At 46.5% G+C, this 15,041-nt stretch overlaps 1 protein-coding gene across 1 annotated transcript in view; it reads right to left on the bottom strand.

Moving 5' to 3' along the window:
• Positions 1-15,041, bottom strand: part of WWTR1 (WW domain containing transcription regulator 1) — a 104,218-nt gene that overhangs the window by 12,034 nt on the left and 77,143 nt on the right. The window contains exon 3 of the mRNA XM_056849780.1: positions 6,515-6,720. Coding sequence (XP_056705758.1) covers positions 6,515-6,720 — 206 coding nt within the window. The remainder of the gene's footprint in view (positions 1-6,514; positions 6,721-15,041) is intronic.

Genomic DNA, 15,041 nt, shown 5'->3' with positions numbered 1-15,041 from the left:
AGATTAAAACCCTCACTCTTACATGAAGCTCACTGGGTAACCTTGCTCTAGTCATCGTCTCTTATCTTAACTTACTTCACAAGGTTTTTGCTAAAAATGGAGGAGGTCAAGGTAATGTATGCTACTCTAAACTCCCTGAAAGTTGGCTAGGGAAAAAAATGAAACAGCCCTATTCTCCGAAACCTGTTTAATTTCCAGGTGAACATAACTCAGGAAGCTGTTGAGAGCCTAGCGGCCATTTTTTAATTAGAAAGCACTGCCATTTTCATTTGCAAATCAGGATGAAACGGTAAAGAGGACTCCAAATACGTCAACGAAACACAAATCGCCCTTTCGCTTTGTGACATTACAGCGGCTTCCTTAAGTCGGATGGACTCTTCCCTGAGGCAGCTCAGAAAATGGCTCTTCACGCTGTCTCGGCCTTGTAAAATGAAACTGGGGTGGGAACAGGGGGTGGGGGAGAGCCCCCCAGTTAACCAGGCAGCTCCAGAGAGCTGTGCACTCCATCGCTGCTGGGTGTGTCACTCTAGGAAGAGCAGCTGCAGCGTCAGAAATTTCTGCAAAGGGAGCTTCCTGTCAGCTAGCCAGCCAGCAGCTGCCGTCAGGCCCAGGAGTGCGCTTGCCAGAAGAATCCCACTCCCTTTCACCCAAACCCTCTTCACCTCCTTCTTGTGGCTTAGCAACCAGCACACACTCTTACTCAGCACTTCTCCCCCCCACAGCCCATGAAAGCAGGTTGCATTAAAAACACAAAAAGCAACAATGGAAAACAAATGAGGGAAAAATGTATTTGCAACAACACCCTTCAGAGAACCCGAAGTTCTCCCCTCAGACGGCTAGGCCTCTGGACCACTCTTGAAGCTGACAGGAAGTCCTTAAAATTACTACTGATTGAGGCTACACGCCACAGATCGCTCCCCAGTATGGAGGAGGGGACAAAAATCTGCTCTTTGCTAAATTTAGCATGCACAACTGCAACTCGGGAGGGCAAACAGGACCAGCTTTCCACAACCGCCTTTTGCACTCTGCTTGTAGGGAGATTTTCAGGATGCAAAACAAGAATGTTAATTTGGTGTACTACAGAAGCATCACACAGTCAGAGTAAAGTCTGGAAGCACAGGATGGAGGGGTGGGGGGAGAGACCTGAAGCTGAATTACTGGGAGCGTTCTTGCACAGCCAATAATTTAATCCCGCCTCCTGCCAAGAGTACTTCCTTGTTTACAGGAAGAGAACGGGAGCATCCTTTGGCACACCCGTTCCCTACCCACAGTCATGCCCTATTGTGCCTGGTTCTATCAAGGTTTTGCTGTATGTCTAGGGCTGCGCTTGGCTTCAGAGATTAATTTTTTTTTTAAAAAAATAGCATCTCTAATGTATCACATTTAATGGTCCATTTGTTACGGTATATTCATTCTCTGGTGTTTAGTTGGATCAAAAGATGCACTTCTGTAAGTGTCTGCTGCTCACGGAGGGAATGTTTTCACACAAAATAGTGAAACTGAATCCTCAAATATTCTCCCACAGGTATAGCGCAACTTTTCATGCAAGCATGAGCAAGAGAAGTAGATACCAATCAGAGCATGTTGCAAACTCATGCAAGTTTGTGTGTTTACTGAAAAACACTCACAATTTCCTCCCCCACTTCTGGTTGTGGTCCTTTGGATCCATCCCATTGAGGATGCATTAAACACTTGCCCATGTACCCAATGTCATATTTGCATTTCATATTATTTAAACCAGTTGTCTTTACCTTTCTAGTAGTTGCATATTCAGAACTATTAAAGTAGACTGGAACCCCTGCTTCACCCATACATTGAAGAGGGAAGAGAAGCCATTAAGAACACGGTCTTCATTAGATTTTCAACTAGATATATATAATTACAAGAGAGGACCTATGAGAAACTGCAGGGATGGGAAAACCTCATTTCCCCCTTTCCCATTCCTGCTGCTGGCTTCAGCCCCGCCCACCATCCTACTTCGCTTTCTGCCTGCTTCCTGCCAATTCATTACCAGAGGAGGATTCAGGGATGCTATGGCAATCCAAAATGGCACCCAAACTCCAGTTTTCCTTTTTGTGGTGCTGAGACATCGTCATTCACTACGGGGAGGGGGTTTATATCAAAATTGGGAATTTTTAAAGTGTGATTTTTCTGCAAACCAACGGGGTTTTCCCATCTTTACAGAAACCTCAGTAAAATCCCCAGCTGGCCTCATTTGTACAGATCTGACTACCGCACGGGGGCTGCTACTTTCCAAGTTATACAAAAAATGGCAAAAATGTAAGCAAACATTGAAAAAATGCAAGAAACAAAAGAACTAAACCTGAAATCCATCTTTTTGTCACTTAGTTTTGCAATGAAAAACTAGTGAGTCTGACTAGTTGCCCCTGAGATCAGGGTTCCCCAACATGGTGCCTGTGGGAGCCACGGTACCCAACAACACCTTTTCTGGTGCCCACCAAGTGTTTTTATAAAGTGGGCGGGGCCAGGTGGGCCTTTTGCCCAACAAGGCTTCTGAAAGCTCATTGGAGATTTTTTTTGGCTGTGCAGATTTTTAAAAAACGTGGTTGTGGCAGCAGCCGCCGCCACTGCAACACAAGGATATTCACTATGTGACTGAAGGTACAGTGAGGGAAAAAAGTGTTTGATCCCCTGCTAAATTTGCCCGTTTGCCCTCTGACAAATAAATGACCAGTCCATAATTTTAATGGTAGGTTTGTTGTAGCTGTGAGAGACAGAATATCAACAGGAAAAACCCCAGAAACCCAGAAGACAAAAGTCAGAGATTGATGTGCATTATAATGAGTGAAATAAGTATTTGATCCCCCATCAACCAGCCAGATCCTAACCCTAACCCTAACCCTCAACCTCCCTCGGTCTGGGGCTCCATGCAAGATCTCATCTCGTGGAGTTGCAATGATCATGAGAACGGTGATGAAGCAGCCCAGAACTACTCAGGGGGAACTTGTCAATGATCTCAGGGCAGCTGGGACCATAGTCACCATGAAAACAGTTGGTAACACACTACGCCGTGAAGGACTGAGATCTTGCAAAGCCCACAAGGTCCCCTTGCTCAAGACAGCACATGTACAGGCCCGTCTGCAGTTTGCCAATGCACATCTGAATCACTCAGTTCTCCTCTGGGTCATTCAGATGTGCATTGGCAAACTGCAGACAGGCCTGTACATGTGCTTTCTTGAGCAGGGGGACCTTGCGGGCTCTGCAAGATCTCAGTCCTTCAAGGCGTAATGTGTTACCAACTGTTTTCATGGTGACTATGATCCCAGTTGCCCTGAGATCATTGACAAGTTCCCCCCGTGTAGTTCTGGGCTGCTTCATCACCGTTCTCATGATCATTGCAACTCCACGAGATGAGATCTTGCATGGAGCCCCAGACCGAGGGAGGTTGAGGGTTAGGGTTAGGATCTGGCTGGTTGATAGGGGATCAAATACTTATTTCCCTCATTATAATGCACATCAATCTCTGACTTTTGTTGTCTGGGTTTCTGGGGGTTTTCCTGTTGTTATTCTGTCTCTCACAGCTACAACAAACCTACCATTAAAATTAAGGACTGGTCATTTCTTTGTCAGAGGGCAAACGGCAAATTTAGCAGGGGATCAAATACTTTTTTCCCTCACTGTAAGCCGTGGCAACCATTTGTGGCTGGCTCCACCTCCTGGAGCAGCCATTGTGTGGCAGCCATTGTGTGCCCACCACACTGTCTCAGAATTCCAAAGATGCCCAGAGGCTCAAAAAGGGTGGGGACCCCTGCCTTAGATACTATTCATTCTCCTGCCTTAGATACTATTCATTCTACCAAATATTTTCTCACATTCTTATCTTCTACAGCCACATTCATGTGAACATTTACATCAATTTAACAAACACACTTAAAAGCATTATAATTTTTTTTTAACAACTTGTACTTGCAGATTATGCACTTGGGAGAAGGGACCCAGAACAGTATTAAAAAGTGAGCTGGAAGAGAACTGAGAGGTCCCATGATGGAGTGTTAAGCAATAAAGACACAGAAGACGAGCCGTGAGTGAAATTCAAGGAGGATAAAGACAGTATTCGAGGAGATATATCAAAAGCCTGCTATGGTCACCACAGAACTTAGCCCCATGCACCCTGCAGCCTTAAGGGGAAAAATACATTGTTAAGAACCTAAGAGCAGCTCTATTGGATCAGACCAGTGGTCCATCTAGTCCAGCATCCTGTCTCATATAATAGCTAACCAGTTATTCTGGAGAGACAACAACAGGACTTAGAAGCAGAGGTCTTCTCCTGATGTTGCCTCCTGTTATGGGTATTCAGAAGTACATTACCTCTGGAGGTTCCCTTTAGTCACCTTAGCTAGTCACCACTGACAGACCTATCCTCCATGAATCTGTCTAATCCCCTTTAAAAGCTGCCTATACTTGTGGCCATCACTGCATCCTTTGTCAGTGAATTCCACATTTTAATCACTCATATAAAGAAATATTTTCATTTGTCTGTCCTGAATCTACTGCCCTTTGACTTCAGTGGATGCTCTCGAGTTCTAGTATTGTGGGAGAGGGAGAAAAGGTTCTCTGTGTCTACTTTCTCTACCCGACACATAATTTTACAAACCTCTATCATGTCCCCCCATTACTCTCTTTTCTAAACTGAAAATCCCAGACTCTTCAGCTTTTTCTGATAGGAAAGGTGCTCCAACTTGTATTATTGGCCTATGAACATGGACAGTTTTCAGATGAGAAGATCTGCTATTCAGTCTCTTTCTTAAACTTTATATATATAAAAAAAACGGATGGGAAAAACTTCCTGCAAAACATACATCTAGATTTGCGCCACTAGGCTGAGCCCCATCCTGGTGCATCTGCCTTGAGCGTTAAATAAAACACCAGGGGGGGAAAAGCCAACTGGTGTCATTTCACAAATAGAAAGCATACTTCCGCTTCTTGCCAAGAAATGTGATACTGAATTACTAAATACAGTATAAACAAATGTTATCCTGGAATAGCCAAAGGGGTTTAGGCACAAATCCCAAAGGCAAAAAGAACTCTGAAGGCAAGATGAGGGGTTTTTCCCCCTGACCAATTTAGATTGGTACCCCAATCCCAGGCACATGTGCTCAAGAAATAAATGCCATGGAGTTCGATGGGACTTACTCCCTTGTGAGCATAGGACTCCAGTCTAAGAGTCTATTGTTTTTTGAACTGAGAGGAAATCCACAGTGTAGGGGGGGTAGAGAAGGAGAGGAGGAACTCTGTTTCATTGTTTATGTTGCTAGGGCGGGAACAGCCTATGCGAAGTGGCATCATACTGAGCTCCCACATCGCTCCTCAGAGCAACAGGTTAATTGTGTTCTCTGAGGAAGCTGGTTAATATAGTGGGCAAAACACAACGTCATCAGGAGGGGAATACTCCCTAGCATTTTGAAACACATCCTTTTGCAATTGTTCAAAATGCCTGGCTTCCCTAAAGGCTATGTAAAGGAAGCTCCAAATCCATTTGGAACAATGAGAGCCACTATAAAAACCGAACCTTAATTAAAAAAAAAAAATCCAAGATGGCGCAATCCACGCACTGTGAGAAACGTCTCCAGCCGCCATAAAATCATTAATGATTAAAGTCCTTGACATGACAAAGTTCAAAATGGTGTCAGTTACAGACGCGTACCCAAACAACTGAGGCAGACTTATAAACAAACCCATGCAAATATATGCATCTTTCATCACTAGGGTTGCCAGTTCACTTGGATTGGCGGGCAATTACTCCGGCTCAGGAGTGGGGATTGCGCATGTGCACAGCCGCGCACAATGTGTTTACGTCACTTCCAGTTTACACCCTTAAGCGCCACATTGTGACGGGCCACTTTACCATGCTAGCATTTGTGGGGGGGTTGAGTGGTAAAGCGGCCCGTTGTGATGCGGCACTTCCGGGTGTAAACCAGAAGTGATGTGATTGCGTCAGAGCAGCTGTGCGATCCCCACCCCAGCTCCACCCCAAAAACCTCCTGCCGGAGGAGAGGGGGGACCTGGCAACCCTATTCATCACTCGGAGTCTTTCCATAAAAGTTTCCAATAACACATATGGACATTAACTTCTGATGAGAACAATGTGCATGGGGAGATTACTGCTACATAGGTGTTTTCCTGAGGCTTGTTCATATTTTACTTTCTGTTCTGGCATTCTCCCTGGGAAGAAATCAGGATCAGACCTTGTGTTTATGTGCTCCCTCATCGCAGTAAGGGAAGAACCTCTGAACTAAGAGGTCCTGTGATTATCTTCATGCAGGTCTCTTCCTGACTCTGCAGGATTCATCCCTCTTTAACTAAGGTGTTACGTGGCAACTGTATGTCAAGTTACCATAGTCTAAGCCCACTGCAATAAATGGACTTTGAAGGGAACAAGATCTCCCCATTAACATTTCAGGGTCAGGAGAGTTCAAACCACCAGGGGAATTCCCAGGTCACATCTTGGGCAACCTGCAGTACCAACGAGGCATGCTTAAAAATGCAATACTACCTGTCGCATCAGTTCCTCCTGGCGCATGCGAATCCTCTCCCTTTCCATCTGGATCCTCTGAAGCCTCAGTTTCTGTTGTTGCTGCTGCTGGGACGTCAGTGCATTTGGCATGTTCAATAAGCCAGCCTGAGGGTTTTGGGTAGGGTGGCTCTGTTGAGACATGGTTGTAGTCGGCGTCATTTGCGGTGGGTGCTGGTGATTCATTACTATGGAACAAAAGCAGTTCAGAAATCGTTAGGATACAGCAACCTCAACTCTTTCCGACAGCAACAGGCCTTCAATTTTGTCACGACTCCTGACAACATACTTTGGGATCTCTGTTCACCTTGGCCAGTCCTCTGAAATGTTCAGAAAAACTTATGTTTCGAAGCAGAAGCAGTCATAGTTAAGTAAGCAGATGCAGGCAAATACATTTCGTTTGCATAACTATTTTTTTGTTATTTGACTTACCGTACTTTATGTGTGCATAATTAAGTGCCTCCAAGTTGCAACCACCTCATGGTGACCCCCTCATAGGATTTATGAGACAAGCAGAGGTGGCTTGTCATTACCTTCCTCTTCACAGCAACCCTGATCTTACTTGGTGGCCTCCCACCCAAGTACTATTCATGGGCAACTCCACTTAGCTTCCAGCTTGGATGAGCTCAGGCTAGTCTAAGCTATTTAGTCTGCTGTGTGTACAAAGCCCAAATGTGAGATGGGAAGTGGGTTCCAGAAAAATTATGCTTGGACTGTGTATGAAGGATCGGCAGATGGACTATATTTATTTATTTTCATTTAACAATAAATGTTTGGTTCAAACACATCCTGTTAATGCCCAAAGTTTCCAAATGGCCTGCTGTAAAACAGAGTATGAACCTTTCCCATTTTTCACTTTGCCAATTCATTCACTTATACACAGGGACCTTCATGATGTAGTGTTTTCTGATTGCCTTATTTTTTAAAATTTGCACATGGTTTTAAGGAGCCATTTGCACTGTGGACCACAAGTAGGGTTGCCAGGTCCCCACTTACCTTCGGCAAGAGGTTTCTGTTGTGTGTGCGAACGCCCACGTGCTGCCTGGCGCGCGGGGCTGCAGCGGGCGGCCCGCTCGCTCTGGGAAGGGCGAGGGGAGGTTCCCGGCTGGCGCGCGGGCCTGCAGAGGGCGGCCCGCTCGCCCCGGGGAGGGGGAGGGGAAGTTCCCGCTGGCGCGCGGGCCTACAGGGGGCGGCCCGCGCACCCCAGGGAGGGCGGGAGGGAGAGGAGAGGCTTCCCGGCTGGCGTGTGGGCCTGCGCGTGCATGATTGCCCGCCGACCCTCAGCTGGTCAGCGGGCAGAAGGGCACTTTACCAGGGGTTTGCCTGCCACCAGCGGGCACCTGGCAACCCTAACCACAAGAGAGGAAGCTAGAAGTCCAGAAGCACCTTAAAGAATAACAGAATCTATTCCAGCACAAACTCAGAGCTCACTTCATCAGATGCATGAAGAGTACATCCACAGCACTTATTTATACTTAAAGTTACAAGCAACAGAAGAGTGGGAGTGGGGCAGGCTAGTTTGAAACAAGAACCAATCAAAGAGAAATTAATCTCTTCAGAGTGGGAGGGGCCAACTTCTAACTACTGAAGATAAACAGAGAAAGATTAACATAAAATCAGATCCAATCAGGGACGGTTATAGAAGGAGGAAGAATTTTCAGTGTAGGGAATGACAGCAGAGCTTGCGTGTGTGTGCAGACTAGGGTTGCCAGGTCCTTCTTCACCACCAGCAGGAGGTTTTTGGGGCAGAGCCTGAGGAGGGCAGGGTTTGAGGAGGGACTTCAATGCCATAGAGTCCAATTGCCAAAGCGGCCATTTTCTCCAGGGGAACTGATCTCTATTGGCTGGAGATCAGTTGTAATAGCAGGAGATCTCCAGCTACTACCTGCAGGTTGGCAACCCTAGTGCAGACTGGTGCCCACCTAGTGGTTTGCGCAAGGCCATCCACTGAGATTCATGACTGAGCAGTGATTTCAATCTGAGTCTTTTATGTTCATAGCTGTACCAAAGAAGCTTTATTAAAAGTTACTGAAAAGCAGCATGGTATTAAAATGATCACATATATAAGCAACTCTCCTTAACACAAGCTTTCAGCTGGAAAAAAACCTCCATATTTAAACTGATTTGTCAACAGTCATACACCTATGGCATACAGGCATTTAACAGAAGTCGAATATGTGACTATAAATGGCTCACGGACTTCCGAATTCCAGTGTTTCTTAGGACTCTCAAATCCCCTTTAGGATTCGATAGTCTTACCCTTGACTGCCCAAAGCCATGTTGTGACATCAGAGCAGTGGAGTCAGTGGCAGCCCAAAAGGCCATGACATGACTGCTTTCAAGGCCAGCCATGACTTGTAGGGTTGCCAACTCTGGGTTGGGAAATGCCTGGAGATTTGGGGATGGAGCCTAGGGAGGGATGGGCCTCTGCAGGGTATAATGCCATATAGAGTCTACCCTCCAAAACAGGCTGAACATTGAGAACACATGTGAACACACGTATTGTGAACACATGAAGCTGACTGATAATGAATCAGACCCTTAGTCCATTAAAGTCAGTATTGTCTACTCTGACCAGCAGCGGCTCTCCAAGGTCTCAGGCGGAGGTCTTTCACATCACCTACTTGCCTGGTCCCTTTAACTGGAGATGCCGGGGATTGAACCTGGGAACTTCTGCATGCCAAGCAGAGGCTCTACCACTGAGCTACAGCCCCTCCTCAGAGAACAGAGAGAGAGAGAGAATCAGTCAGAATGAAGAGCAAGACAGGGATTTTGTAAGAATGAAAGCACAGCTATTGGGTACTGACAGTCCATTGGTAGCTGTTTTTCTGGAGAAAACTAAGACCTTTTGTTTAAACCCTTACAGTTCACATATCAAAGCAGGTGAAACAATAATAAATTCAGAGCAAGAACGTTAATATGAATCTGCAGTGCTCTCATGGATTAAAAAAGAGAAAGAGAGAAACGAAAATCGACACAAGTTGGCTCTTCCCAGCTTTTTCCCTGAGCAATCTGTCTATACCATTTGAACAAAGAGTGCTTTTTCCCCCAAAATGGCCTTTGCATGTTTGGCTTTGGGCTGCAGTCAATGGAAATCTGACCATCTGTGATTACAGTATGTGAATTACATGAATAGCAGAATGGTGTATTTTACAAACTGCTAGTATATTATCCCAATTACTTTCCAGCGATGTCAGCAATCTTTTTTAAAAAAATCCCATCTCCTTTCTTCTGCTCAAAACTCTATGCTGAAAGATTGCTGTACTAGTCACCAGCTTCATTAGTTATACCTGGCAAAGACTTGTCTCTGTGCCCCTATCAAAAATTAAGCTTTTTTTCATTTGTTGCAGTAAAAGGAATTATATCAAACGCCAAGCTCCGAATACATGGTGGTACCTGAGAATCAGAACAGGGAGCCAAGAGAATGGTCAGAGAATCGACTGACATAGTTCCCTCTCTGAAGCTCAGCAGCTGCAGACCTGGCCACTACCTGTATGGGAGACTACCTGGGCATCCCCAGATAAGCTATTCTGAAAATCTTGGAATTAAAATAAAATAAATTCATTTATTTATATCCCCTGTTTCTTTCTAATGGGGACCCAAAGTGGCTTACAGCATCTTCTCTACTCCATTTTAGCCTCACAATGACCTATCAGAAAGTTTAGGCAGAGAAAGAGAGAATGGCCCAAGGTCACCAAGCTAGCTTCCACTACATCAGTAGTTCCCAAAGTGGGCAGTACCACCCCCTGGGGGGCAGTGGGATTACCTAGGGGGGCACTAAGAGGCAAGAGGACAGCAGGGGGCTCTAGAGGTGAGCCCCTTCAACTGTGTTGTTCACTAATTTACAATAGATCAAGCTATGGCACCATGCTGGAAACTATCAGATTTTTTTCCAGACTTTGAAGAGCTGGTACCACTAGATCAAGTTCATCAGTTCTGTTGAATAAATTTCAGCTAAAGAGTTTTAATCTGATTTTGAATAGATGTGCAATTAATTGTTACTGTTTTGAAATTTTATTGTTATTCGTGAGTCATGCAAACCCCAATTTTGAATAATGCTTTTTATAGGATAGGGTAGGGGGCGCTGGGGTTGAGTTTGTGGAACCAAGGCGGCAGTGGCCTGAAAAGTTGGGGAACCACTGTACTACATAGTGGTTATTCAAACGTGAATATGAAAAGAACCCTGCTGGATCAGACCAGTGGTCCATCTAGTCCAGGATCCTGTTTCGCACAATGGTTAACCTGCAGGGTTGCCAGCTCCTAAATTTTTGGCCTTGCTGCTAGAGCCAAAATTTTTTTGTCATGTCCTGGGCTATGTGGCATTTATTTTTATTTTTTTGCATCCAGTTGATGTTGCCTGCATTGCAAATTACATCCTGTGTAGTTAGAGGTTGCTTTGTTAATATGCCCTGTGTTGTCTGCTCCTCCCCAGGACTGTGGATCAGTGGTAGAGCCTCCGCCTGGCATGCAGAAGGTCCCAGGTTCAAACCCCGGCATCTCCAGTTAAAGGGACCAGGCAAGTAGGTGATGTGAAAGACCCCTGCCTGAGACCCTGGAGAGCCGCTGCCGGTCTGGGTAGACAACACTGATTTTGATGGACCAAGGGTCTGATTCAGTATAAGGCAGCTTCATGTGTTCATGTGCTCCTTCCTCTGTTCTTATACCTAACTGGGTGTTTCATGGACTGATTGTAATCCACTCACTCTCCCGCTAGTTCTCTTTTTGCAGGCGATAAACAGACATTGGGGATTAACGCATGGGCAGAATGTTCTTGGTTCGTTCCTCCCTTATCTCACAATATTTTAATCCGAGACTGGATAGTCAAACGCATGATGCTAGTTCATCCCACTATAAGCCTGAAGCAAGTAGCTGCTGGAGGCTCCCCGTGCGTTTGAGCCACCAATATAATGTGGGATAGTAGGGGAGTGACCGCTGTGTCATTGCCCAAGGATTGGCTGAGGGGTTATCCAATCAAAGGCCAATTCTCCCCCTTTTTTTCCTTGGGACACCAGCGTTCCGGTATACTATTGTGATGGTGTTAAGTACCCCCCCTACAGGGCTGGTCGGGGATGGGTGGGTCTGTCTGGCCTGGAGAGGGTCGGGGCTTGAGGCGCCTCTTCAGCTTCAGACCAGTCCAAGGGAGAGTCTGAGCTTTCCTCTCCCTTGGAGGCTACCCGGGTGGCTCTATGCTTAGCCAGCCTGGGTCACAGCCTACTTCCTACCTGGCTACAGCTCTCCTCTGGCCTTTTATACTCTTCAGGCAAGAAGCTCCGCCCTTCCACCCTCTACCCTCCCCCCGGAAGTCCATAAAAGGAGCTCTCCTTCCCCGTCAAGTCACTTCCCTTCCTAGCCAGCAGCGCGGCTGGCACCTGCCCCGCCCTTGCTCACCCGCAGCTCAGCTGTTTGTCAGGGCTGGGAGCTTGAACGAAAGGAGGTTAGTAGCGGGCTAGTCATGTGATTACACGCACACCGGCGTTCCGGTAACATAGCGAAATTTAAAAAAAGTAGCGGTTTAGCACTGAAAAGATTGCTAAAAAACAGGGATTGCTTAACCCGTTTTTTTTGTGCTTAATTCGCGCCTAAGGTGGGTCCGATGCGCAGCCCTTGGACGGTCATGCGTTTAGACTACGGGAATTCGCTACTTTTAAGGCACAAAGGCGAGACAAATTGGCCATGCGTTAAACCCCATTGAGTCCTCCTTGCTGCAGCTGATGTAGCAAGAAAGCAATCATAAGCCAAGGAAGATCCACAGTTCCTACTCCTGCCCTGAAGTTGCTTTGCTCTGCTCTTCTGCCCACCCACTAGGATTGCCAGCCTCCAGGTGGGGCCTAGAGAGCTCCTGGAATTACAACTGACAACAGAGATAAATTCCCCTTGGGGAGGGGAGGGACTTCAATGCCATAGAGTCCAATTACCAAAGCAGCCATTTTCTCAACCCTAAGCACATAACAACAGTAGGGTCTGCAAGAAGCCATTGGCCTTGATTTCCATCAGATGATCTTGCAGACCCTACTGTTATTATGTGCCTAGGGTTGCCAAACTCCAGGTACTAGCTGGAGATCTCCTGCTATCACAACTGATCTCCAGCCGATAGAAATCAGTTCGACTGGAGAAAATGGCTGCTTTGGTAATTGGACTCTATGGCATTGAAGTCCCTCCCCTCCCCAAACCCCGCCCTCCTCAAGATCCAACCCAAAAACCTCCCGCTGGTTGCGAAGTGGGATCTGGCAACTCTATACGAGCCATACATTTAATGCCCGCATACTAGGGGTGAAACAGGAAAGGCAACCGCGCAGTCTAACTCTTGGCCCTTTGGAGGCCAAAGGCTGATGTTTTGAGATGGCTTCTTTGCATGAAGCAGAGGCCACTTTGAAGGGAGAGGATTCTGGTGTGGAAGAGGCCAACTGGCAAAAGGTGCAAATTATCTCTGATGCAGATGTTCAAGGGAGTGCAACAGTATTTTTTTTTTAATCGCAACCTAGGTCCAGCTGCGGGTTTACCCCCATGTAAGGGCCGTCTCCTGCCTAATTCATTAGGCACTGGCCAGCCTCAAGTGTCATGCAGAGTAGCCTGATGAAAAACATATGTCTGTGGAAGGAAGAAGAAAAACCCAGCCACATTACACTTTTGACTTAGTCACGATACTGCAAAGGGAAGGAGGGGGGAGGCCCGTCTCCCTCTTCTCTCTCTGCTCCTGCCAACAAAGAACTGCTTGTTTCACTCGCTTCCCAGAAACAGCATTAGCCTTCCAACAAGGTCAGCAAATATACTGCTTTTCAGTGCAGAGAGCGCTGTGGTCCAAAAATCTGTAAAGTATTAAACAAAAACGTCGCACTGGCCTAAGTGCGCACAGAGCCCTCTTTCAGGAGTCCTGGATTGAGAATAACCATGCAGAAAATGCTTCGCCATTGGGAGCTGATACCTGGAGGGGTCTGGGTTACAAAGGTTTAGCAACACTTTCCTGTCTTTGTTTCTTCAGGCTTGTGGTGGTTGGGGGGTTGGTGGGGGGGGGGGACAGGCTAAAGTCAAAACCTCACAGGTGCAGTATCAATCATTCAAAAGCCTGCATCCTTCCATTGCCCTTCTGTGGTGCACCTGCTATCTGCATCTGACACACTATGGACTGAATTGCACTGGGGAGTTTGTGCAGAGGGCCCCCTACCTTAGGGGCAGGAGTTGACCCCCAATCCCCGAACAATATTCACCCACACCTAAATTTTCCCTGGACTGTGCTTGGTCTGCCCTTTTAAATTTCTGTAAAATAGACTGCACCAGCAAAAATGAAAACAGTTGCAAAATGGGGGCATCCTATTAAATTGTGTTCAAGACTCTCGGTGCCCCTTTTGCATTTTGCAATTGTTTTCTTTTAAATTTCCACATTATGTGCTGAGGTAGCCCAAATTACACCCTAAAGAACACACATGGTTCAAGATGCCTGTGGATCCCATAGCTCCAGAAGGACTTTAAGAGTAGTTCAGCAGTGGAATCTGCTGCCTAGGGAGGTGGTGAGCTCCCCCTCACTGGCAGCTTTCAAGCAGTGGCTGGACGAACACTTGTCAGGGATAATTTAGGCTGATCCTGCGTCGAGCAGGGGGTTAGACTAAATGGCCTGTATGGCCCCTTCCAACTCCATGATTCTATGACCAAGCATAAGAACCAAACCATAAGGGGGAAAGCTGCAAACCCTTGAGACACTGAGGAAAGATCCGTTTTTGAACTCTTGACGATCAAACAGGGCGGATTTTGCCATTCCCCCCCAAAAAAAGCTGCTCCTTCACTCCACATAGAAACAGTAATGCCTAATTACTCCTTACCCTAAGTATTACATATGTAAGTGCTATCAAGTTGCAGCCAATGTATGGTCACCCCAGCAAGGGGCTGTCAAGGCAAGTGAGAAGCAGAGGTGGTTTGCCACTGCCTTCCTTTGCAGATCCTTCCTGGTGGTCTCTCATCCAAGTACCGGTCCTGCTTAGCTTCCGAAATCTGAAGAGACTGGGTTATAGCATGCCGCTTTTCCTTCCCTAACCTAAGTATTGGCCTATATATATATATATATATATCCCAATCTGTATGCCAGTGCCCGAATGTCATTGCTGACAGTACTGGTGTGTATAAGACTGGTAAGGAGTCAGTATTTCATCAAAGGCTATTGGCCATGACGACTAAATGGAACCTTCATGTTCAGGTAGGGTTGCCAACCTCCAGTTAAGACCTGGAGATCTCCCAGGGTTACAGGCGATGCCCAGATGACAGATCAGTTCCCCTGGAGAAAACAGCTGCTTTGGAGGGTGGACTCTTCAGCATTATATCCAGCGGAAATCCATTTACTGTATCTTGCTCAGGACAAGATGGGCTACTCCCCTGCATCCTCAATGCAACCCTTTGAGACAGATCCTCATCTCGTGACCTTTATAATTGAGTGGGGACTCAAACCCAAGTCTCCATTCACTATTCCACATTAGTTCTTGCCAGTCTGCGAAGCACCACCTAAGAGAAACACATTTCAGTA

The sequence above is a fragment of the Euleptes europaea genome, chromosome 5 (assembly GCF_029931775.1).
Source record: "Euleptes europaea isolate rEulEur1 chromosome 5, rEulEur1.hap1, whole genome shotgun sequence".
NCBI classification, from domain to species: Eukaryota; Metazoa; Chordata; class Lepidosauria; order Squamata; family Sphaerodactylidae; genus Euleptes; species Euleptes europaea.
The sequence above is the reverse complement of the archived record's forward strand: the minus strand, read 5'-3'. Positions and strand labels throughout refer to the sequence as shown.